Below are 24,815 nucleotides of genomic sequence, written 5' to 3' on the forward strand. Positions count from 1 at the left end.
ATGTCCAGGGCCCACGAGGCTTCCCTGGCCCCCCAGGACCCCCTGGTGTCCCAGGACTGCCTGGTGAGCCAGGGCGCTTTGGGGTCAACAGCTCCTACGCTCCAGGACCTGCAGGCCTTCCTGGTGTGCCCGGGAAGGAAGGGCCCCCTGGAGTTCCTGGGCCCCCGGTAAGTTCTGCTTCCTCCCCTGCCCCAGAGCACCCTCTTGACTGGGAACAGGGCAGGGGGAGCACCGCATGAGGTCTCTCGCTGGATCTATCTCAGGATCCCCGTGCTCCAGCCTCCATTCCTCAAGGGTGGAGGCTGTCCCCATTTTGAGTCACTCTCACGATGGGGGTGGGGTAGGCTACCCTTTTGGTTCTAGGGGTGCTGACCCACTAGCTGACTCTGAGACACACATTTAACCACTCTAGACCGAATGGATACATGAGCCTCCCTGAGTTGCCCCAGCATACTCAGCCGCTCAGAAAAAAATAACCCACACAGTGGTTTCTACACTGCGGCGGCGCCTTCTGGGCATGCACCTTGTGGGGGAAACACCGTGTGGCTCTTAGGAAGTCTGGGTGCTAGCTGTCACCTGCTCACCGTGGATCCTGTCCAGCCCATCTCTTTGTTCTTCTGTCCCCCAGGGACCTCCAGGTCCTCCAGGCAAAGAGGGCTCACGAGGAGCGGCTGGCCAGAAAGGCAGTGCTGTAAGTCAGCTTCTGTAGGTGGATGTAACTCAGCACATGCCTGTAGCCAGCGGCGGGGTGGACACTGCATGCTTGGGGTCTGTGGAGAGTGCGTGCCATAGGGTGAGGCCGCGGACACGGCCTGCATCCTCAGCTTAGGGCCAGCAGGGCTCAGGTTCAAGTCAGGGTCTCCATATTTGTTTCTTACCACTACAGATGGGCTAGCAGCTTAGGAGTTGGTGCTTCCTTTGGTTTGAGAGGCTTATTTCAGGTTTCAGTATAGTTGGATTGATAGAAGTCTTCAGAGGCAGGCCAGCCTCTCCTGACCATGATCTACTGTGGCTGAGGGAGGGAGGGAGGCCATATGGAGAGCTGCTCACAGCACTTCCTGAGAATGGGATGAGGAAGACCTCGCCACTGATGCTGAGCAACAGAAAGTCCTTTTAAATGAACTATGCCTAGAGCTTGTCTCTGTTTTCAGCTAAACCTAAAGGGCTCCGTTGCTTGGGAGGTGTTCTGAGAGGCATTCGTGGGAAGATGCTTTAGATGCTTTAGGCTTGGGCTCTCCTGACTCCCCTTCCTGCTGAGCTTCCCAGAGCATCCCTAACAGACAAGAGAGAGGACAGGAACAGGCCCAGAAAACACTAGAGTCAGCATAAACAGAACACAGTACCCTTTGAGGGCAGGTAGTTACCATGGGGCTGTTGGTTTGCTTTTCTCTGATTGCTACACACATGTCTGAATTTATTATAATCCTGCCCTTTTTTTCCCCATAGGGCGATGTGGGAATCCCAGGACCCAAGGTACAAGGCAATTTTCATTCTGGCAGAGCTGGGGCTATCTGCTTGATAAAAGTACCTAGGCAGGATGTAGGGGGCACCTTGACCAGTGAATTCATAGTCTTTGGTGTGTGTGTGTGTGTGTGTGTGTGTGTGTGTGTGTGTGTGTGTGTGTGTGTCTCCACTCAGTTCTGTTCTGCTAATGCAATGGAACCAGAGGTGCTGTGTTTAGAAATGAGCTCCCAGTGGGCAGGTACAAGGGAAGGCTCCCTGGGAACTTAAGGGGTGCCTTGATCAGGTACCTCAGGATCATAGCTGCCCAACTCATCATGGTCCCCAGTGGCATTCACAGCATCCTCACCCATTGCTGTGCAGGGAATGCCATGCTGGCCCCCCTGTGCTCTGATAGGCATCCTGGCTGGTGTTCAAAGAAAGAGCTGGAGCAAATAGGAAAATCTAGTGGGGAGAGAGAGGAGAGCAACATGGGCATCAGAAGGTAGATGAACGTGTCAGAAGGAGATGAGAAAGAGATGGGCTGATGTGGGCCAAGTATGTCAATGTGCGTGCGCGCTCACACACACTTGTTTCTCTGTATAGTACGTGTGTATCTGCACACGACACTGGTATCAGCATTCATGGCCTCCTGTCTGTATGTGCGTGCACACACATACACACACACACACACACACACACACACACACACACACACACAGGGTCTTCAAGGATAAATAAATGAAGTTTTTACCGAGGTTAAACAGGAAGGTTAAAGAGCTGACAGCTGTACGAGGTACCCGCCTGAAATTGAGTAGCTACATCCACAGCTGGAGACCCCACACCCACACAGGTGCCTACATCCTCATCATACACAAAGGAGCTTGTTGGGAGAGGAAGCATCTCATGGAGCTCAGGCTGTCTTTGAACTCAGCTAGACCCTTTATAGGAAGGTTCATGTCAAGCAAGGCTGTCTTATGCTTCAGCTGGGTTCAGGGCATTTCCCATACTGTCACGTGTGCCTCTGAGCAGCCCAGGAGAGAGTGGTGGTAGTCTCATTTCTCACTTCAGAGAGGTGACTTGGCTGCCAGCAGGGTCCCTGGGGTATGCTGGCCCACCAGGTCTGACTTTAGGGCTGACCTGCTTGGAGTAGAGCTTTCTGAACCAGGCCTTCCCTGCCTGAGCTCCAAGTTCCTACCTCAGTCTGCTTCCTTGATCTGGTCCCTCCGACTCCTAGACAAGTCCTATACACATGTGCTTGCTTCTGCTCCCCAGGGTTTTCAAAAACCCAAAGTCATAGCAGCAACACCTGTGTCTGTGTGAGCCCAAGCACTTGGTGGCTACAGGGTTCTCCGCAGACCCACCCTGAGGCTGTCTCTCCCTGTACCTTCCAGCAGCCTGCCCCTCCTCCTTACCGACTTTATCTGCTTCCCTGTCCTCACTGTCAGAGAGCTGGGACCCAAGGTTACCGGCCATGGTGTACAGCATGCTTTGTGACATTGTGGCCAAAGCCAGGATGTCAGGCTTGTGCTCCTGTGACTCTCACTTGACCCTGCTGTTTTGAGTCAGCGAATTGCCTGTGTGCCTCGTAGAATGTGATTTATCTCTGGGTTTTCAGATTTTTGAAAAGCCTTGTAAGGAAGTGCGTGTTCCTTGAGGTTGCTTGTAGCTTTGCTGAAGCCCAGAGCCAAGAACAGTGACCTTGTCCTTCTGTCTGTGCAGGGGAGCAAAGGAGACCTTGGGCCTGTCGGTGTACCTGGAAAGACTGGCATGGCTGGACCCCCTGGGCCAACTGGGCCCCCAGGACCCCCAGGACCACCTGGGCCACCAGGACCGGGATTTGCTGCTGGATTCGTGAGTCAGGAAGCCTGGGCTATACCCCCACTGCTGCCTTCTCTCCAGGCAGCTCACACTCTGAGCAGAACCCCCTAAGCAGGGCCCAGATCCTGTTACCATGTGGGTTTCTCCTGTTCCCATCTTTGGGCCCCTACTTCTGAGCCCCAAATGCCTGGATGGGTTAGCTCAGGGCTGGATCGGCCTCAGTGTACTCAAAGCACAAGTGTTTGCTCTCAGATGTTCTAGTGTCTGTGGCTGCCATTCCAGCCCCTCCACCCTTAGCTGCTGAAAACCTGCTTATATACCCAGGTACAATTTCTCTTGCACACACGCAGGCCAGAGCCTTGTGACTGAGCAGGGTGCCTACCCCCATCAGTGTCTGATTAACACACACACACACATACACACACACACACACACACACACACACACACACATACACACACACACAACCCACGACCCAAGCTCTGTCAATCATCCACTTTACTTTCTCCCAACTCCACTTTCCTGGCCTCAGGGAAGGCTCCTTCTTAGTAAGGATCAGAGACTAAGCATCCCTTTTATGTTCCCTTCAGGATGATATGGAAGGCTCTGGGATACCCTTCTGGTCAACAGCCGGAAGCTCCAATGGACAGCAGGTACTGCCCATGAGCTGGGATAGGAGGCGGGTCCCTGGTCAGTGGTGTCACTGGGACAGCCTCATATAGGGCAGGGAGCCCTCAGTGGTGTGGGGATGTGGGCCATAGTACCCTCCACCCCAGAAAGACCTGATCACAAACTGTCCTGGGGGTTGGGGGTGGTGACAGGTAGATAGGTCCTTCCCTATTTGGTTCCTTCCATGGCTACAACTTGAAGAAGTGACAGATATGTGGCCAGAGTAGACTGGAGTTAAGGGGCATTTGGAGGAGTCCCCCACGTTTCCCTGTTGACCTGTGTGTAGTTTGGATTAGGTCAGCAAAGAAGAGCTGAGGTCCCAAAGTCCCCAAATGGTGGTGTATCAAGGCACATGTATGCAGGCATGCACAAACTATGGCCCTGCCCAGGATACCACCTTCCCAGAGACTACTGCCCTTCCCTGAGGAGTAGCAGCATGTCCCAGCCTTGGCCCTGGAGGACACCACGCTAACCTCTAGTCTCTGAGGTTACCACTGGCAGATGCTACTGTGATAGTAGTTAAAATAATTATTGTTATTGTTATTCTTTGTAATTTTTCAGTATATAGTTTTATTTGAAAACAATTTCAAATGTAGACAGGTTGTAAGGACAACAGAAAGAACTCCCGTTTGGCTTTGAACCGGATGATGCTCAGTTCAAGTTCAATTGCCCCTGTTGATAGCTTTTACAGTAGAAGGCTCTGCTCAGAGCTTGTGTCGTGACAGGCTCAGGCCTCAGTTTTTATTTTCACCGGAGCCATGAGGTTTGGAAAGGGTTAACCAACGGGGCATAAAGCAGATCCGGGTCACTAACACTTGTTTCCTTGACTCCCAGGGACCTCCAGGGTTGCCAGGACTCAAGGTGAGTGAGGGAGGCGTTTCTTGGAGACCTGCCTAGCAAGCGAATACTTTGTGAGTTCAGCCTGGAAGTTTGCAAAATACAGCAGGCAGCTTCATGGAAAAATAGCCACGTGCTTTTTCCCATGCACTGAGCATTAGTGGGGTCATGCCCTATCTTTCCAAAGCCCCAGGAATTGAGATTCCTGGCTTCACACATCTGAAGCATGCTAAAATTTTGAGAAGGAGCCCAGAACCACCCCCTGTGGTCTCAGCCTCGGGGCCAGTAGGCTGGTGTCCCCTGGAGGATCTGAGAGTTTTGTTCTTAGCTTCCCATGTCATCCTTGGGGACACCAGCCCACAGACTTGGCTGCACAGCTCCCACCTTCCCTCATGCTTGAATCAGGCTCCTCAGGGTGGGGACGAGGGTGGGGAACACCAGAATAATCCCCACCAGGGCGTCCTGACTTTCTAACTGGCCTCTGCTGTCCCCCTGGTCCCCCTAGAATGTTTTCTGTGACTTACAAAGCACTTGATGGGCATTTCAAAGGGCTGGATTTTCAGATGGGCCTGTGTTGGACTTTTTTTTTTCTCTGTATAGCCCTGGCTATCCTGGAGCTCAACTCACTCTGTAGACCAGGCTGGCCTCGAACTCAGAGATCCGCCTGTCTCTGCCTCTTGAGTGCTGGGATTAAAGGTGGACTTTTTTTTTTTTTTTTTTTTTTTAAAATATGTTAAGAAGTCACTTCAGAGAACTTGTTTCTTATAGTGGAGATGGTGGGACCTGCTACCAGCTTCTACACTATCCAGAACTGTCCAATCCCCCATGATGCTAGGATATATTTTGTACCTTCTACCAGCGTGGGCCTCTACTTTGTCATCTAGGGTTCTAGGACCCTTGGGAGGGCCAGGACATCCTGGGTAATTAACAGAGGAGCATGTAGCTTGGTTTGGGGTTGAGCCAGCTGACACCCCAAGCTCATAGAGCACTTTGTCCACTTAGGGAGATCCTGGAGTAGCAGGGCCGCCTGGAATCAAGGTAGGTACTTCACCCAGGGCTGGGTATATTGTCCACTGGGGATGGAGAGGGGCCTGTAGGGACCAGAAAGCATGCCCCACAAGCCTCAGTAGACAGGGTGTGTCAGGCACATCTCAGAGGCAGCCTAAGAATAGAAGACATGGAGTGAGGCCCCTGTGCCATCCTGGCCTCAGTCGTCCTGTCTTGCTCTCATTGTTCCTCATACTTTTGTTTCTTTATAATTGAACTGCTTGATTCAGAGAGAGCTACCCAGGTCAAGCCTCTGCCTTTGGGCACACCCCCATACACCTGCCCCAATTGGGGGAAATGAGCTTCCTCCCCTCTCCACCCCCTCTTCCCTGCCACCCTCCTCCCTTGTCTTCTTCCTCACCCGACAGAGAGAGCTATGTCGCCCTCCAGAGGTTTAGCCAAGCCCGCAGGAACCTAGGCTATGGTCATGCCCCTGGTTGCTGTGGCCTCCTCTCCAGTCTCTGCTGCCTGGCTGCAGGCTGACTCTCGTCCTTCCATTTGTCTGTCCCAGGGAGAAGTCGGAGCAGATGGAGCCCAGGGCATCCCTGGCCTCCCAGGAAGAGAAGGTGCAGCTGGGCCCCCGGTGAGTGAGAGGGGAAAGGTGGCCCTTGGGGTATCCTGGACATCTGTGTCCCCTACCTACTACATCATGCCCTGTGGAGCCAAATGCAAGTCTGGTCAGGGTTTTGGGTGCCTATCTCTATTCTCCAAGGTTCTAGGAAACATAGAATCCCTGTCTACATTGGAAGCCAGGCCCAGGTAGGCTGGTCCCTGAAGGGACTCTGGTTCTATCTACAATGACCCATTTTCTCTGTCTCTGCAGGGGCTAAAAGGAGACAAAGGGAGCCAGGGAGAAAAGGTGAGTGTCTCTGTAGCCATAGGTACCCAGTGGTCAAAGAGTTGACCTGCCTAGGCCTCAGGGAGAGGAATCCCATCATGCCCCAGCCTCAGGCCCAAACCACCTGGACATCCATGTAACCTCAGAGAGTTGAGCAGAGACCCTTAGTTCAGCAGGAGTAGCTCTCAGCTACTGTCTACAAACCTTGTACCTGGGCCATGGGTAGGCTCTGGGGTCCTGGCCAGAGGAACCAGAACCATTACCTCTTTGCCGTTCTCTTCCAGGGAAATCCAGGAAAAGATGGAGTGGGGCTACCAGGCCTCCCTGGCCCCCCAGGACCTCCAGGGCCTGTGGTCTATGTGTCGAATGAGGATGTAAGTTCACTGTGGAGTGCGGTGGGACTCATCTCTGGGTCTAGGAATTGCCCGTAGTTGGCCTGCCTCGTCAGAATGGCATGAGGAGCCATGGTTTCTCAAGAAAAGGCTGTGTTGGCAAGAAGCTCTCTCCTTGCCAGAGCTTCTCAGCCTTCTTGGTTGTAAAGGCCACCACTGCCCTTTCGTGGTGCCTCTAGCAACATACTCAAGTGGCTTAGCCCCGGAGTAAATGGGTCCCTCCCAGCCCCACCATAGAACCCAGGGGCCAAGCTGCTTCCCAAGCTCACTTCTCTGCAGCAAGAAGCCCAAGTCTCCGGGTGTCAGATGCAGGGCCCAGGGGAGCTGAGAATGCAGGGGAGAGGCTGCCCTAGGCAGAGCTGGAGTGTGGCGGGGGTGACAGTTAGGCTCAAATCCAAGCTGAAGTTGTCACCTGTGATCCTGGCTGGTTAGTTCCCCTTCTGGAGTCCTGGGACCCTCAGTTCTGAGATGGGGACAGTAGAGTCCTGGGAGCGAGGCTGTGAATGGCCACAGGAGTACCTGGCCCAGGCCTCATGCTTCCAGGACTGGACAGACGCCATGGGACTGATAAAAGAAGGTGGCATTTTAGTGAGGCCTGGGGGGGAGGCAGGAGCAAGGGCTCTGGGACCAGGAGAGCTCCAAAAGCCACAGCTGGTCATCTTCATTCAGGGGACATTGGTATGACAATGAGACATTGGAAAAGTCCCCAGTGGGTGGGGCTGCTTCCCCATGATGAACCTGAGCATATTCAGCAGGGTAAGCGTGTAACAGGACTGTAGAGTGATGCCAGCCCTGGCCGGTCCATGATGGGAGAGTCTTTCATGGGAAGGGGGACTCCCCAAGAAATGGGTCCATTGTCACCTGGGCACTTGCAGAGAGAGCCCGGGCATACTGCTGAATACACAGTTTTCCTCTAAATTCCACTTTGGACTTGCTTTAGTGTGCTTGCGGCTAATACGATGCCAAGTGGCTTTCAACTCAAAGGCAAATTTCTTTTCTTTTCCTCTAATTTATCTCTCCCGATGGCCTGGGGACAGAGAGCGGTAGTGAGCATGCCAGGACCCGAGGTAAGTGCCATCTTGCTTCCACGGAGGGTCCAGGGGAGCTGGGTCAGAACACCTCGAGAGCAGTGTGGCTCAAAAACTCATGGTGCTCTTCTTTCCATAGGGCAAGCCGGGGTACGCAGGCTTTCCTGTAAGTAGCTTTGCTGCAGAGCTGCATGCTTGCCCATCAATGCCCCGGCGTGGAGGGGCGGGGGGTGGGGGAGATGGGCTCTGCTCTTGGTACACACAGGACAGTAGTGTGAGCTTTGGTGGGGACAGTCACTGTCCTTGAGGACATGATGCTATCAGGAAGGTAATGGGGTCTGGAGGGTATAGCATGGTGCCCTTGCCATCTATAATTATTCAAGACCCTGAAGGGCTGGCACATAACCAGGGAGCAACCCCAGGGCACAGGATATGGGGGATATGGGGACTAAGGAACATTGGGGTCAGGGACCCTCATTCCTATCTGGTCTTTGCTGTAGGGACCTGCCGGGCCGAAGGGTGACCTGGGTTCCAAAGGCGAGCAGGGCCCTCCAGGGCCCAAGGTAAGGGGCTGGGGTACCATCTGCTCCTTTCTTAGGAACCACCGACCTGCTCCAGCCAAGGTGTGCTATCCTGTCTACCCAGGTGATGGCAGACTGGGCCCTGAGGATACTGGGACATGCCGTCTCTATTGCCCTAACTCAGAGGGCTCTGGTCATAACCTCTCCATGGCAGGCCAGGACCCCTTCCTCTGTTTCTGTTTTCGGGGGTATCTGAGGTCTTATGGCTGAGCCCTGACCTGCCCTCCCTGTACCGCCATTTCAGGGTGAGAAGGGAGAGCCAGGCGCAATCTTTGGCCCTGATGGTAGAGCTTTGGGCCACGCCCAGAAAGGAGCCAAGGTGAGAACTGGAGTTCCCTGTCATTGTGAAGACAGCATGGGTGGGGGGCATCCCGACAGAGAAGCAGGATCATGACACACGCGAACCTCTCCTGAATGGGGTTCCCACGCCTTCCATATCCTGATTCTGTTCCTTTCCTTTGCCTCTTACAACCATCCTGGCTGAGTCCTCCTGGCCCCCAAACTTGCCAGAGGCTTGCGTTATCCCCTTGCTACTGCTGGCTGAGCTCACCTGTAGGTTAGTGATATAGGTCAGGGCCCAGGGTGCTCACTCTTGTGCCTGGCCTTTGCCTGTGGGAGATGAAGGGGCCCAAGGCCTGCTGGGGCCACCCCACATGCAGGTATCCATCTACCCTGTGCGACTGGGGTATCTAGACCTCCTCCTTCCTATGGTCCTGAGCCTGCAGGAACCTGAACACAAGCCTGTGCTCAGCTGGCCAGGACTTGTTCCTCGGACTGTTTCGGGTTTCTCTCCAGCAGGTCTTCCAAGAAGGTACTGGGGGAAGGGCCTTGGAAAGCCTTGGTGGCTGTGAGGAATGGATTCTCGCTGGCCTACAGTGTTGTTAGGGAGTGAGCTAATGCTTCTCCAGGCCCAGAGAACCCTTTGCTCACAGGGGCTGTACAGCTGAGTAAGACCTGGGTGGCTTAGCTGTCCACTGCGTAAGTTGGATGCCACCCTCACAGACCCAGGGCGCATCCATCTGTGTCTCAAACTGGACCCAGTACCTAATGCTGGTGTCCATCCTGTTTTCCTGGCCTTGGTTGCCGACCTAGCACATCCAGATGGGTACAGGGGCTCTAGGAGGCGGTGGGTGGGGTTAGCCATAGCTCCCTGACCTACCACTGATTCTCTGTTCAGGGAGAACAAGGCTTTCGAGGACCACCGGTGAGTAATGCCCTTCTGTGTTACACTGAGTTCATGGCCCAGAGTTTGTATCCACTGCCACATTGAGAACGTGGGGTGGGGGCTGGGTGCTCCAGATGACAACAGGCAGTTTCTCCAAGATGGCAGCCCTGGTCCTTTCCTGGGATGGCCCCTCCCTCTTCACTAGGAGGCCCCACCCACCCTTCAACTAACCATTCTCTCTGTAGGGTCCTTATGGGCGCCCTGGGCACAAGGGTGAAATCGGCTTCCCTGGAAGGCCGGTGAGGATTTGGTGGCCTACAAGTTGGACATAGTGGGTGGAGAGCACCTGGGGCCTACAGAGGGCTTGGCCTTGGAGAAAATGGACAGCTTTCCCCTCCTGTCCTTCCCCTGGGTACAGCAATCATATCTATGTGGCCAGTGTCTTAATACTTATATGGGCTAAGAGTATCCCCTCATCTGACACCCCATAGAAGGCCCTGGGTACAAAAGGGACTCTGACCTGGGTCCTTCTAGTCAGTCTCCTCCCCTAGCTTCTGGGCAAGAGTGTGAATTTGAAGGCTTGACCATGGGAAGGATGGGGCTATGTACAGGCTGGGGCTATGTCCAACAATCCCTGCTGTTCTGTTCTGCCCAGGGTCGTCCTGGCACAAATGGATTAAAAGGAGAGAAAGGGGAGCCTGGAGATGCCAGCCTTGGGTTCAGCATGAGGGTGAGTGTCCTGTAATGGTGAATGGGTGGCTTAGAACACCAGGGAACAAGAATGGCTAGGCCAGGGCCCCTCAGGTCATCAGGCTGTTTCAGATGGCTGATGGTGTAGCTAGACAGGTTGGTTTTGACAGGTACACTTGCATAAATACCCACATGTATACATGGGCATACTCACAACTACATGTGCACAAACATTCCTATTCCCAAGAGAGAGAACCACAGGGCCTTAGGGCATACCTTCTCCGGATCCACCAACACAGCTTTGTGACTCTTAAAACACCTGCTGCCTTGGGGACTTGAGGGCTTTTGTCTAGTGGCCTCTCTTGCCTTTTTCTACTGGGGGCAGCCACTCAGAGACTCAGGGCCTGCCCGCAGGATGACTGCATCCAGCCAGTGACTCCTGCCTCCCACCTGCTTTGCCCAGAGCAGAGATGGGCGTGGAAATCCAGATATAATCCAGATATAAGTACTTCTGAGAGTTCACGCTCCTGACGCTCACTGCTGCTGCGGGCTTCTTGCCTGCTGCTGCCGCCGCCTCTGTGCGCTAACGGCTCCTAACACCATGCAAAATCAAGAGTGTTTGCAGAGCTGCTGGACCAGCACAGTCACAGGTTAATCCCATCCATCCCGATGGAAAAGACTGGCTCTTGGATTTCATCCTCAGTTAGGATTTTTAAAGTCAGGTTAAATACTGTTTTCCTTGCGGGGAGTATATATACCTTAATCTGAGGTGCCAGCAAGTACATAGTTGCTCACTGTGCCCCCCACCTCCCAGCCTCTCCCCCCCAGCTGTCCTGGGGAAGGCATGCCATGCAAGGTGCCTGGTCATGCCTATTCCTTTCCTGGGTCCTTGGGGCTCTGCACAGAGGTCCTTCACAGAAGCAGTGTGTGATCATCAGAGCTTGGGCCAGGCTGTCCCTTTCTTTGAATACATGGAAATGCAACTTCATTCATTCAAGTCAGAGCCTTGTTGAGTGAGCTAACTCCAAGTTTGCAGCTAGTGATCTCAGGAGGAGCACAGCTATTTCAACTGCGGTTATTCACAGCCTGTGTGGCTTCACTTCCCTGAGAGGCCCCCAGGCAGGAAACAGGCAGGCCCGGTTGGCAGGCACATGGACCAGAGTCAGCAAGGCATTCTTGATTTTTATGTCATCAAATGCATTCAGCTTTCTGATCTGACTGCTTTTCGGAAGAATTCCAGCCCATGTCTGCTGCCCTCGCCTATACAACAAGGCTTAGCTGTGACCTTGACTAACCAGAGCTTTCTGTCCCTCCACAGGGAATGCCTGGCCCCCCTGGACCTCCAGGCCCCCCAGGTCCTCCTGGGATGCCCATCTATGACAGCAATGTAAGTGGCCAGAGCCTCATTCTGTGGAGGCTTCCTCTCCCATCTCTGGCTTTGGAATCCTCTCTGAGTATCTCTGGGATGGGTCTGTCGGGGAGGCTGCACCTGGGGCCAGTGGATAAGCAGTGAGTTAACTCTTCGGCTTGAAGACAGCCTCAAACTGGAATGACTCAGGAGCCTGACCCAGGTGCTGGGGGTACCCCAGTTTTACCAGACATAGTAAAGGGAAGAGGTGACCTATGAGGGCCCGTCACTGTGACTAGGACTCTTATATAGACCCTGCCCTGCTTCAGAGCTCCTTGAAAAGGATTCTGGTTTCGCTCTGGAGAGGGGCCCTGGAATTTCTTGCCTTGGGGACCCTGGTAGTCTTGCTTTCTAGAACATTGTCCCTCAGCATCCCCCCCACCCCCACCCCTGCTTGTTCTTTGTAGGCATTTGTGGAGTCTGGCCGACCTGGACTACCGGGACAGCAAGGTAAGAGAGAGCTCCAGGGCTCACAGTGTATGCAGAAGTCTGGGCTCTGGCAGGAAGCTGGCAATGGCATAATAACCTCAAACTGATGAGGGAAATGGAGTTGTGGGACTTGACTCTCTCCTGCTCTGGGTATCTTGTTCCTGAGTCATGTCCTCAACCTTACCCTACTCCCAATATCGCACATACCTGGCATGGATGTCCAGGGAGTCTAACTAGGGGCTCTGGTGCTGGGGATGTCCACCCAAGATTTCTCAGAGTAGGTGCAGGAGCAGCCCCATCCATCTATCAGTAGGAACATAGAGCAGTACACACACACACACACACACACACACACACACACACACACACACACCCTGCCGCCTTTGTTCCTCATGAGCTCTGATGCTGACTGTGTCCCCCAGCCCCCCACCCATCTGCAGACTTTCTGGTCTAGGTCCATCCTGTGCACACAATAGTCATGACTGGGGACACTAGTGAGAGGGGCCTTGACCTCGTTTTCCCTGATAGCCTTGGGGTCTCTTCCTCCAGGTGTGCAGGGGCCTTCAGGACCAAAGGGTGACAAAGGAGAGGTGGGCCCTCCTGGGCCTCCAGGTGAGCATGGGCTGCAAGGTCCAGGCTGAGGGTCATTGGGTACAGCCAGCCCCAGGCTGGGGCATGAGAGCCTTGGGGTGCTGGACATCCACTACACCATGGTGGCTGCCCAACTCTCTGGAGGGACAAAGCACCTGGATCGAGGGACACTAATCAGCCATTATCTTGGGGCCCAGAGCCTGGGAGGGCTGCGGGGAAGAGCAGCTCAGTGGGATGCCCCATCACCCCATTTATTTATTGATAGATACCAGTGGGGCTGCTCTTCCCAGTGAGCAGTGAGTGTTCCCTGCCAGCGCCCATGTTGGTCTGACCAACCTCCACCAAGACCATCTGGGAAAGCAGGATAAACGCTGAGAAGCCTCCCGTGAGATAGAGGGAGGACCAGTGGGGAAGAGAGCTGAGGCCACTCCCCTTGAACCACAAAAGCATTAGCATTCATGTGCCAGTGGGATCCCTGCTCACTGTCCAGCCCCAGATTCTGCCCACGCACTCAGAGTGTGCGACGTGGTAAGGAAGACACAGGCACTGGAACAGAGACCCAACCAGATACCCAGGACTCCTGGGAAGTGGTTACGAGGCTGGGACCAAGACTTAGAGGGTACCGTGCCCCAAAGCTAAAAGGAAGGAGAATCATCTCAGAGAGCAGAAGGCTGTCTGGGTAAATCCTGGGACACAAGAGTTCAGAGTACTAGGGGATACGATCCCCCCCACAGACAGCAAGGGTAAGCCGGGAGAGGCCCTCTCAGCACCTAGCCAGTGGAAGCACAGGAAGAGAGCGGAAGGTCCACAGAGGGAGGTCACAGCGATGGTCTAGCACGCTTGCCACTGAGAACCAAAGAGAAACAGCAGTTGAGGGCAAAATGGCCCAGAGTTTCCGAAGCTGAAAAAAAACATTTGCAGTGCGTCCCGTAGTCAAAAGATGCCCAAGAAGACCGGCAGAAGTGAGTGAAGCCAGAAGCCCCTGCGAGTTTCAGAGCCTCAGAGGGAGGCTTGTGCTACAGAATTCCACAGCCGGGATTATGACTGTGCATAAAGCAGTGGGCAGCCGGATGTGCAGTGTGAGCCTCCTGGGAGAGACTGAAGCGGTGCCCAGGAAGGGTGGGGAGGTCGGCAACAGCTGAGCAACACAGCAGGGGGATTCCAGGCTGTGTAGCCTCCGGCCCAGACTCCCCGGAGCGCAGGCTCTCTCTGATGTTCAGCTGAGGTCAAGGGTGCAGATGACCTTGAAAAGAAAGCCAAAAACAGAAGAATGTGCTGCTGGATGCCTGATGCACAGATAAATGACACAGAAACACAGAGCAGAGCTGGATGCACATGAAGACGAGAAGGAGGAGGAGCAGGGACACATAGGAGACATTGGACGAAAGAGATTTGAACCCAGGTTGTCAGCAGTTGAACGTGGGTGCTTCTGCCGGAAGTTGGGATGGGAGTGGACTGGCTGCCCAGAGAGACACAGGGGGACCCCTCCCTTAGGATGAGGGTAAGCTAGAAGATCAAGATGGAGGGAACTGTCCCAGGAGAAGGGAGCTAGCGATGGCCAGCAAAGTGTGTGTGTGTGTGTGTGTGTGTGTGTGTGTGTGTGTGTGTCCCCGTGTCCAAGTGGATCTTAGGAAACATGACTGGAATTTAAAAAGCACTCATCTTGATCAAAATCGATCTGCCAGAACAATCCAGCAACCGAACTCGTGTGCCTACAATAACAGAACCCCAGGATACAGAAGATGGCTGACAGAAAGTAAGAAAAATGTGCCGTCATCAGAAAAATGTAACCTGGAGACGGAAGGGCTCAGCAGCCACCGATGCTTGTCTACATCACTGCTGGCCACATGCCAGCCACAGGGACTAGTGCCTGCAGGCCGAAGCGTGTTCTGCAGGTTTAGGGGGTGGAGTCTTGTGAATATAGCAGAAGTCCGTGGTGAACGAGCACCTGCATTGGAGGACTGCCCCAGCCGTGGTACTGGTCCAGGCAGTTTGCATGTCAAAGGAGAAGCCAAAGGCCCTGGGATGGTGATGCTGGCAAAGTATCTCAGAAGCCTGAAAAGCTGAGTCCTCTAAGTCCCCACTGGGCCGAGTGAGTGGGACCCACAGACCATGGCCCGGTTCTACAGAGGTCCTAGGACAGGGGCTGGAGCTTGGGTCCTGCTAGTGGCCACTGTCACCTCCAATCCCAGGTGACACACCTGAAAGGTGGCTGGGTTGAGGGTTGGCATGACGACAGAGTGATTCCACAAGGCGGGGGCTTCCGGGAAGACAGAAACAGGAAAAACTAACCCAAGGTTGCTATCCCCTGGAAAAGTGGGTTAAGTCCTTTGTTCACAAAATTACAGCCTTATAAATGGAATGTTTCTGTGCCTCCAGCCCAAGGTACTAGAAAGCAAACATCACATTTGATGAAAACAGGAAGACATTTTAGAGACAGAAATAAATGAAGTTATGTTTTATTTATGTATGAAATAACAAAGATCAAAACAAAGTTCCAAAGATCAAGTTAATTCTTTGAAGATGCCAAAACATCTCCCCACCTCTGTGAACTGACAGAGACAACAGGGTCCCCTGGGCCTTGCTGACTCTATGCCTGAGGGAACAGGACCAGACAGCTTGAAGCAAGGAGCCTAGAGAAAGAAGCAGCCAGTTTACACAGATCCCAAGCACACACCGGCCCTGAGGATCTGTAGGGTGACTGTCAGAGTGAGTGAGTGCGTCTCTGCAGGCCACTGGATAGACAGGGTACACATTGGCAAATGCAACTGTGGGGGAAAAAAATCCATTCACCAGGAGTAAATGTAAGAATATGTGTGGTCCCCACACAAGTCAATGGAGGCGGGTGGGGTGGGGGAGGGGAGCACAAATGCTATAGTCAATACTGTCATCTTAGTAGGCTCCCAACCTGCCTTCCTACCCTGCAGGGCAGTTCCCCATCGACTTCTTCAGTCTGGGAGCTGAAATGAAGGTGGGTGAGATTGTTGGTCAAGTTGAGGGGAAATGGATGTCCTGATGGAGTGAGTAGTGTCCGGGCAGGTGTCTTTGTCCCTGGTGACAAGAGTCCACTGACATTCAGCAATGCTGCTTTCTTCTGGCTCCATGAGGAACCCTGGCCTTGTGGTAGTGGGTAGTGTCCTTCCCTCCAGACACCCGTTTGTCCTAGGCCAGTGGGGGTGGGGCTGATACAACAGGAGGTGGGAGCCCAGCTGGATCTGGGGGGGGGGGGGGCAAGCGCTAGGGACCAAGGAGATGCCCATGAGTCACGGGGTCAGTGCTAGCCTATCACCCCCACCTGGCTCACATAACCTTTTTCACCTGTAGGGTGACAAAGGAGACCGAGGGGATGCTGGACAGAAAGGAGAGAGGGGAGAACCTGGGGCGGCTGGTGGTGGATTCTTCAGCTCAGGTGTGCCTGGACCACCCGGCCCCCCTGGCTACCCTGGGATTCCGGTAAGCCTGAGCCCCAGGCCTCCTGAAGGTGTCCACACACTGTGGGGTTGTGTACCCTGAAAGACTCAGACCAAACCCTGCCAGCTCAGCTGCCTAAGACCCTACATTTATTGGCTCCTCTGTGGGCATGACGCTGGGTGGGCACAGGAACCAGGGTGGCCTCATTTGTGCCTTGTGGCCACTCCCCTGCTGTTACCCATCTGCTGCTGTCCCTGGCTTTGAGCAGCATTGAGCAGACCCCAGGAGTGTAGCATCACAGCTGTCATGAGAACTCAAGGGAACAGGAGTCCTGGGAGGCCTTGGGGCTGGTGCTTTGTCCTGGGACCGCATCTCCAGCAAAAGGGGCCCTGTGGTAGGCAGGGCTGTACCCGTCTCAAAGGCTGCTTCCACTTCTGGGGCTCTGAGCAGGTACAGTCCGAGCCTAGGGTGTGTAGGGTACAATGGAAGATTTCCTTGTTGTTCCTAGGGTCCAAAGGGAGAGAGTATCCGGGGCCCACCTGGTCCTCCTGGCCCTCAGGGACCTCCTGGCATTGGCTATGAGGGGCGTCAGGGCCCCCCAGGACCTCCAGGGCCTCCAGGACCTCCATCGTTCCCTGGCCCTCATAGGCAGAGTAAGTATGTGGAGAATGGGGAGTCGGCCTGGGTCCCTGAGGGCTACCCATGTGGCCAGGGGTTCCTAGCTTGATCTTTCTTACAGCTGTCAGTGTTCCTGGTCCTCCGGGCCCTCCTGGCCCCCCAGGTCCCCCAGGAGCCATGGGTGCCTCTGCTGGGGTAAGTGTCTAGTTGGCCAAGGTCTGAGGAGGGGACCAAGGTCTGAGGGCTAGGGAGGCAGGTGGTACGTCAGGAAGTCCTCACTATCAGTCCACTGGGTGCAGAGACCAGTGTCTGTGAGACCATGGGATCCCCAAGGCACTCACTGCTACATCCTCCCTCTCCTTCATGGGGACAGCCTGACAAAGAGGGGTGCCTACCCAGGGTCACTCTTTGGCCTCCCAAATCCTGGGAAGTCTGGGTGCTCTGGGCAGTAGGTCCCACACTGGGCTTGGGTTGGGATTCCAGCAGGTGAGGATCTGGGCCACATACCAGACCATGCTGGACAAGGTGCGTGAGGTGCCTGAGGGCTGGCTCATCTTTGTGGCCGAGAGGGAAGAGCTCTACGTGCGTGTTAGAAATGGCTTCCGGAAGGTGCTGGTGAGTTCTCGGGGACCCTCCCTCCCACACCCATCCACAAGGATGGACGGATTTCTGAACTTTAAAGAATAGTAAGCGGGTTCCTCTGCACTTTGAGGGTTAGCGGTAAACGAGTGTTTATTAGTTACTTTGATTGTGGCTGAGACCAAATACCCAACAAGAAGTAACTCGGGAGGACAGGTTACTTCCGGTCCATCGCAGCTGACTAAGCGCAGTGGCAGGAATGTCAGGCAACTGGTCACATTGCTTCTGTAGTCAGGAAGCCGCAAGCAGACAGGAAGTGGGGCTGTGACCTACTGCCAGCTGGGGACCAGGGGTGGGGTTGGGGGGGGCGTGAGTTCACATCCCACCCACAGCAGTGCACCATGAGGTAGGGTCCTGACACTAGACCCCAGGCGGCTCATGGCCGAGGTTCTTGAGCTATCCTGTCAGGGTGATGTAATGGGATCGAGCATCAGGGCTCATCTTGGCATGATGGCCTCAAGATGCATGGAAGCTACATATGCTTGGGATCCCGCCACTGTACTGTATGAACACCACTGGGGGGCTGGCCGGATGGCTTAGTGGGTACAGACACGTGCCACACAACCCTGTCAACCTGAGTTTGATTTCAGAACTTTCCCCAAAAGGTGGAAGGAAGGAGAGAATCATCTCTGCAAGGTTGTCCTCCGACCTCCACATGCACGCCATGGCATGTACACATAGATAATATGCATACACATGTACAATAATAAATACCACTATGAGGAACATCCTTAGTATTGGTAGGATATCTCAAGATGCATGATGGCTGCTGGGTACCAGCTTTTGGGTTCTGGGTCTGTGGGCCTGGCAGGCCTGTCCTACAGTGCCTTCCTGACTACCAGCCCTTCTGTCTGGCCTGGGAAAGTCTCTGGTGTCCGCAGTAGGTCTAACCAGTGCCCACTGTTCACTTAGCGCCAAAGAGTGGGGGGTGTAGTGACATTTCTCTTTCTACAGGCCTCTTCCAGAGGGAGGGGCTGTGGGAAAAGGGTGACCAATGAGAGGCTCTGGGCCTGAGGCATGCTGGAGTAACCCCCCATTGTTACCTTTCAGCTGGAGGCCCGGACAATACACCCACATGGGACGGTAAGGAACAATTTGCCTCTGTACAGCTGTGAGAAGTTAGCATGGATAACAGAGCTCAGGAAGGCCACACTGTTCCTTGAAGTCCGGGAACCAAGTGTTGGTGGCTGGAGGTTGATGATGGTTCTGTACAGTGCAAAGAATGATCTACAATAGCTTTATTCCCAGTTCAGGATGAGTGGATTTATTGCGTATACAGCACACTGAAGTTAAAGGATAATTAACAGAGGATAGATAAATAAAGCATTACCAAATCAAGACGTTTAGCAGCAGTTGGTGACTGGAGTGGGAGGGAGTGCTTTAAGGCAGCCAGCTGGAGTTCCCAGGAGAGTCCTGGGGAGGTGACGTCACTAAATTGGATACTCACAACATCCAGCACAAACTGACTAGGGAAATGGATATCAGCGGGAGTTCCCGCTGGGCTTTCTCCCCATGGCTGAACTACGGCTGAGCTTCCCACAGCTGCCCGGCAGGCACGTTCATGCCATGGGATCAACCATGGTCACTTTGGTTGGAGATGGTTCACCTTCCAGTTGTCCTCCAGGGCACCGTGTTTTACTCTTGGGCTGTTTTGCTTCTCTCTTCCCTCCATGCCACAGTTAGTGGGGCCATCTGCAGACCTTGGAGGGACCTTGGAGGATACTTTGAGACGAACATGCTTGAGTGTGAATGGGGGGAGGAGGGGGCAACTCCACTTCTGGAGTCAGCCTCTCAGTGAGTTCCAACAACATGTGACAGTTGACTAACACAATGTAGGGTCTTAGCCTGAGCAGCAGCCAGGAGCCCTAAGGAAGCTAGTGAACCCTAAGTGACGAGTGAAGACTGTCTTCTGAGCACAGGGAGGAATAGGGGCCTGAGCAGAGGGCAGTGCCACCCATTCAAGCATCTTGGGCTAGCTCATGCTTGCACCCAAGGCTCAGGGTATAGCTCCCTTCTCAACACCATGGGCCTAGCCCCGTCCTACCCAAGAGCACAGAATAGATGGGAAGGGAACACCCCAGGGGAGGAGCTACTCCAGGCACTGTGCACTTCCGTTCTCAGGGCAATGAGGTAGTGGCTCTGCAGCCCCCTCTGGTGCAGCTTCACGAGGGCAGCCCATATACCCGGCGGGAGCACCCCTACTCCACGGCTCGGCCCTGGCGGGCCGATGATATCCTGGCCAACCCACCGCGTCTGCCAGACCCACAGCCTTACCCCGGAGTTCCACACCACCACAACTCTTACGCACACCTGCCGCCAGCCCGCCCCACACGCTCACCTGCCCACACTCACCAGGACTTCCAGCCAGTGGTGAGTGTCCAGGGTGGAGGGGCATGTGTCCATCCAGCCCCAGGTCTGGCAGGACAGGGGGAATCCTCCCAGAGCTGTCGGAGGGAAAACTCTGAACAGGGATCTATGGGTGGGCTTCTGACTGATATGGGCCACATCACCTAGGCCAGGGACTTGCCTGGTGGCTTAGTGGTTGTCAATGAAATCAAACTCTTAGGAGCCAGTTCCTGCTAGCCCTTAATATGGCAGAGGAGAGAGCACTGGGCCATGCATGTGCTGTGCCTCTGCCCTAGAGGAGGCTGGGATAACCAGGGGTGGGCAGCTGCTCCAGACCCATCATGCTCTGGCCCCTGTCTCTGCTCACAGGAAAGGGTATTAGAGGCTCTCTTAGGGTGCTGCTGGGACCACAGTGACTCAGACAGCCTCTGATATCAGGGTGGTCACTGAAGTTACTGTTATCTTGCCCATTCAGCCCTCAGTGGGCTCTGCCTGTGTTCACCGTGCAGCTTAGAGGCTAGAAGGTTACATGTGATACTGCTCATGGTGTAATCATATACGACCTTTCCTGCAGCTTCACCTGGTGGCACTGAACAGCCCGCTGTCGGGTGGCATGCGTGGCATCCGTGGGGCCGACTTCCAGTGCTTCCAGCAGGCCCGAGCCGTGGGGCTGACTGGCACTTTCCGTGCCTTCCTGTCCTCCAGGCTGCAGGACCTCTACAGTATTGTGCGCCGGGCTGACCGTGGGTCTCTGCCCATTGTCAACCTGAAGGTGGGTGGAGCCTGTCCTGAGGGTCCCGGGAGGTCAAAAGTATGTCTGTCCCCAGATGTACCCACGCCCTGGCTTTAGGTGTGAATTCGTAGCAGGGGCTCAAGATGCCCCCAAGGTCCCCAACAAAGCCACTCTTACCCCTGCACCTCCCAGGGCCTGCTCTTGTCCCGTGGATGTTTCTAGTGGTTCCTATGCTGCTGACCACACAGCTCAAAAGTGGCCTGGAGCCATTTCTATTATGTGCCACCTAGTCTGTCCCCTCTGCCCCAGGACCTGTCATGTGGCTTCATTCCTGGGTCTTACCGATGAAAAGAGCCGGGATTCTTGGTGCTCTTGCAGCAGTATTTCCCACAACCAATGATGTGGACTTACAGGTCCCAGTGTCTCAGGCTTGGGAGAGCAGGGTGTCCCCCACTGTAACAGGCTGGACCTTTGGAGAAAGGGTCCCTCTGCTTCAACGTGTTCCTTGGTCTCTTGTGCTCTCCCCGATACTTTCCTCTGGCCTGATGTGATGGTGACTGATTTCCCTGCTGTGTCTCCTGTAGGACGAGGTGCTATCTCCCAGCTGGGACGCCCTATTTTCTGGCTCCCAGGGTCAACTGCAGCCTGGGGCCCGCATCTTTTCTTTCGACGGCCGAGACGTCCTGAGACACCCAGCCTGGTAGGTCTCCCGGCATTAGATGTGGCAAGACCTGGGTCTCTAGATATAGTCTCTACAGACAATCATAGACCCTTAGAGGACCATGATGAGAACAATGGTCACAGTATGTTTGAACACGAGCCTGTCAGCACTCTCAAAGCCATGGCAGATTTGTGCATCACCCGTGACTACTTAATGACCTCTACTGCTCAGCCATGTCAATGCCACAGACAAGTATGGATTCTACAAGACAGCTCCCCAGCATAGCCCTTGATCACAGAATGCACCTGAAAAGCTCACAAGCAGCTGGACTGTCCTCAGAATGGTGTCAGACCCAGGGTCTCTGCACCTGGCAGTTCAGGCACCTGCTCCAGTGGTCCTGCTCTCTGAAGGGTGGCTTGGGGAGCTAGACAAATGTGTCCCCAGGTGGTACTTGAGCTCTGACCATCTGCTTTCCCCGAGGCACCCGTGAGGGCCCTCCTGACCCCTCCATGAGCTGTAGGCAGAGCTGAGTGGCTTAACCCTGGCAGCAGAGTTCACTCCTAGCATTTATCAAACCAGAAGTTCCAGCAACCAGGTCTTGTCAGTGGGTGAAAGGCCAGCCTAGAGGTCCCCTGGCCCAGGCTGCACCCCAATACCCTCTCCCTCTGCAAGAGTACACATCTGGGAGGCGGACCCAAGTCCTCGAGATCACAGGGGCCTTTCACTGTCCCCAAATATGGTGGCTGGCCTCACAGCTTCTCTGTCCCAGAGGGCAGACCTGGAAGGACAGGCCTGCAGATAGCTGACAGTCTTTATGCCTTCTTGCAGGCCTCAGAAGAGTGTATGGCATGGCTCAGACCCCAGCGGGCGCAGGCTGATGGAGAGCTACTGTGAGACATGGCGGACGGAGGCTAGCGGGGCTACAGGTCAGGCCTCCTCACTGCTGTCAGGCAGGCTGCTGGAACAGAAAGCTGCCAGCTGCCACAACACCTACATCGTCCTGTGCATTGAGAATAGTTTCATGACCTCTTTCTCCAAGTAGGGCCTCTGCCAGCTAGGGTGGTGGACAGAGGCGGCACAAAGGATGGACACAGTGCAGGGAGCATCTGGCCAGCGCCTGGGGCCTGGCTGGGCTACGATCCTGTATAGTTCACATTTTATGTAATCCTCAAGAAATAAAAGGAAGCCAAAGAGTATATTTTTTTAAACATTTAAAAATAGACTTCCTGCCCTTCCTCTCCCACTTGAACTGGTGGCCAGTCTGTGTCACAGATCTCCCTCCATGCTTGGTGGAGCTCTATGGCGACGTCAGGCCACAGCTGGGTGTCAGCAGTTTGCTGCCTAAAGACCTGCAGACTTTCTCTAGCCTGGCATCTTCCTGTGCACAGACCCTTCAAAAGGCAGTCACATGTGAGTGCTGGGGACAGACCCTGGGACAGCACAGGGCAGCTGGGACTCTCCTCTCACACCACCTAGTTACTGCCTGTAGTCCAGGCAGGTAGTAACTGGGACCATCCATGCTGATCAGCAGGAACCACCTCCTGCCTCCCCTACTCTCCAGGAACAACACTCCCTGCCAGAGCAGGTTTCCAAGCCCAGTACTCACTGTGACTCCCGGATCTGAACCCTGTCCCCTGTCACTGTGCGTAGAGGACAGGAGTGTGATCAGATGTAGCCCACATGCTTATTTTGCTGGTGGCCCTACGTGACATGGGGCCCACCCTCAGGCTTGTCTCTTGGACTGGCCTCCCTGGTGACCCATGAGATCCCGTCCAGAGCAGCACCCAAGCCCAACCAAGTCCGAGAGCCAGGGTCTGACAGCGCCCTGTCCTTCCCTGCCCACCAGCCTGAAGTCCACGAATCTCGCAGCAGCTGTACGAAGCACTCGTCCTGTGGAGGGACATGTGTGCTCAGGGCCACAAGTGGCCATCATAGCCACTGTGCCTGCCTCAGGCTCTATTGTCCAAGGATTGGGACAAATCCAGTGGGGCTAGTTCTGTGACTCTGTGTGATATGAAGCCATTTCAAAGAGGCACCAAATAAAAATGACCTTTTGTACAGACACTTGGTTTATAAGCTGCCTTCCCTGTTACGAAAAGGACAAATCATCCAAAATGAGACCTGGGAGCCCCTGTCCCTGCACTTCCCAGCTGGAGTCCTGCAAAGGAAGTACAGGTGAGCCCGGTCACAGTCGTGTACGTGGATACAGGCCTGTACGCACACGTGTGAACAGGTAAACACAGACATGCATGTGTATGAATACACTGGTATACATGGTTAAGTGTGTATGTGCACAGGTTTGGACGGGTATATAGACTATGTAGTTATACACAAATGGGCGTGGCTGTGCACAAGGCTGTCTAGGCATGCATGAATGTGTGTGTGTGTACAGTATACCTAGTTACACAGATAGATGTCTGTGTGCAGTGGTATGCAAAGGCATATGCAAATGTGTTTATGTACAGGTGTGCAGGCATACACAGTGTATTGTACAGATGTGTACAAATGCTATCAGTATCCTCCACCTGGTATCCAGCAGTGTACACAAGGTGACTTCAAAATCATGTAAAGGAGGCTAGAGACAGAGCTCAGCAATTAAGAGTACTTACTGGTCTTGCAGGGGACCTGCGTTCAATTCCCAGCACCCACATGGCAACTTACACCCATCCACTTTCAGAAAACCTGACACCCATTTCTGGCCTCCACAGGCACCAGGCACACATATGAAACGCATATATACGTGCAAGCAAACACTCACACGGATAAAATAAAAGTAATTTTTTTGCATAGGATCTGTTCCCTGGGCCCAGACCTACCACCTGTGTTCACTATCATTCCCTGGCTAAGGCTGACCCTAAGGGACCGTGCTTGCCGGAAACCATGTCCAAGGCCTCAAGCCAAGTAAAGAACAGCTGATGGCTGACAGAAGGGCCCAGGAGAAGAGGTGACTGTCCTCAGCCAGGCCAGGATGCCAGGTGAGGGCTACAGAGCTGCAGGTCAGAGTGGGGGGGGTGCTGTGAGGGAGGGCTTTTGCTGGGAGAGGCTCTGAGGGCGAAGGCCAGCAAGCCCCATCTTGCTGCACTGGGTGCCACGGAAGGAATGGCCGTAGGGTGGGCTGGCATCGCAGGGCTAGCCACACCCCGTCTCTGCCTGTGGCAGAGGACACGCCTATGGCCATCAGGCGTGTCCTACGAGAACCCCAAGCCCAGCAGGGATGGAACTAGCCCTCCCCTGCCTGTAAGGCTTCCAAGGTGCTGTGATAGACATGTGGATGCAGCCGGACCAGTGTTCTGACCATCAGGCCAGCCCTGCTCGCAGCCTCTTCCTCAGCCCGGGGTCCCCAAGGTGGACCTTCGGGTAGGTCCAACTGAGGCACAGTTGGCTCAGCAGACCCCATGACAAGCAATTGTGTTCTCTGCTGACCTGGTTACTCATCACAGCCAGGAGGGATACTACTTGCATGCCCTAGGG

The 24,815-nt window shown here is 54.4% G+C and overlaps 1 protein-coding gene across 1 annotated transcript in view; it reads left to right on the forward strand.

Annotated features, from left to right (window-relative positions):
- Positions 1-23,406, forward strand: part of Col18a1 (collagen type XVIII alpha 1 chain) — a 60,630-nt gene extending 37,224 nt beyond the window's left edge. Inside the window, exons 12-41 of the mRNA XM_059281396.1 lie at positions 9-167; positions 629-691; positions 1,447-1,473; positions 3,163-3,294; positions 3,852-3,914; positions 4,765-4,791; positions 5,770-5,805; positions 6,326-6,397; positions 6,638-6,673; positions 6,937-7,026; positions 8,082-8,111; positions 8,212-8,238; positions 8,573-8,635; positions 8,898-8,972; positions 9,831-9,857; positions 10,064-10,117; positions 10,474-10,548; positions 11,827-11,895; positions 12,324-12,366; positions 12,895-12,957; positions 15,864-15,907; positions 16,261-16,389; positions 16,856-17,000; positions 17,087-17,160; positions 17,449-17,580; positions 18,655-18,687; positions 19,726-19,974; positions 20,525-20,722; positions 21,268-21,383; positions 22,173-23,406. Of these exons, the coding sequence (XP_059137379.1) occupies positions 9-167; positions 629-691; positions 1,447-1,473; positions 3,163-3,294; positions 3,852-3,914; positions 4,765-4,791; positions 5,770-5,805; positions 6,326-6,397; positions 6,638-6,673; positions 6,937-7,026; positions 8,082-8,111; positions 8,212-8,238; positions 8,573-8,635; positions 8,898-8,972; positions 9,831-9,857; positions 10,064-10,117; positions 10,474-10,548; positions 11,827-11,895; positions 12,324-12,366; positions 12,895-12,957; positions 15,864-15,907; positions 16,261-16,389; positions 16,856-17,000; positions 17,087-17,160; positions 17,449-17,580; positions 18,655-18,687; positions 19,726-19,974; positions 20,525-20,722; positions 21,268-21,383; positions 22,173-22,386 (2,565 nt within the window). The 3' untranslated portion in view covers positions 22,387-23,406. The remainder of the gene's footprint in view (positions 1-8; positions 168-628; positions 692-1,446; positions 1,474-3,162; positions 3,295-3,851; positions 3,915-4,764; positions 4,792-5,769; positions 5,806-6,325; positions 6,398-6,637; positions 6,674-6,936; positions 7,027-8,081; positions 8,112-8,211; positions 8,239-8,572; positions 8,636-8,897; positions 8,973-9,830; positions 9,858-10,063; positions 10,118-10,473; positions 10,549-11,826; positions 11,896-12,323; positions 12,367-12,894; positions 12,958-15,863; positions 15,908-16,260; positions 16,390-16,855; positions 17,001-17,086; positions 17,161-17,448; positions 17,581-18,654; positions 18,688-19,725; positions 19,975-20,524; positions 20,723-21,267; positions 21,384-22,172) is intronic.
- Positions 23,407-24,815: the final 1,409 nt, after the last annotated feature.

Source organism: Peromyscus eremicus, chromosome 16_21 (genome assembly GCF_949786415.1).
Source record: "Peromyscus eremicus chromosome 16_21, PerEre_H2_v1, whole genome shotgun sequence".
In the NCBI taxonomy this organism is placed as follows: Eukaryota; Metazoa; Chordata; class Mammalia; order Rodentia; family Cricetidae; genus Peromyscus; species Peromyscus eremicus.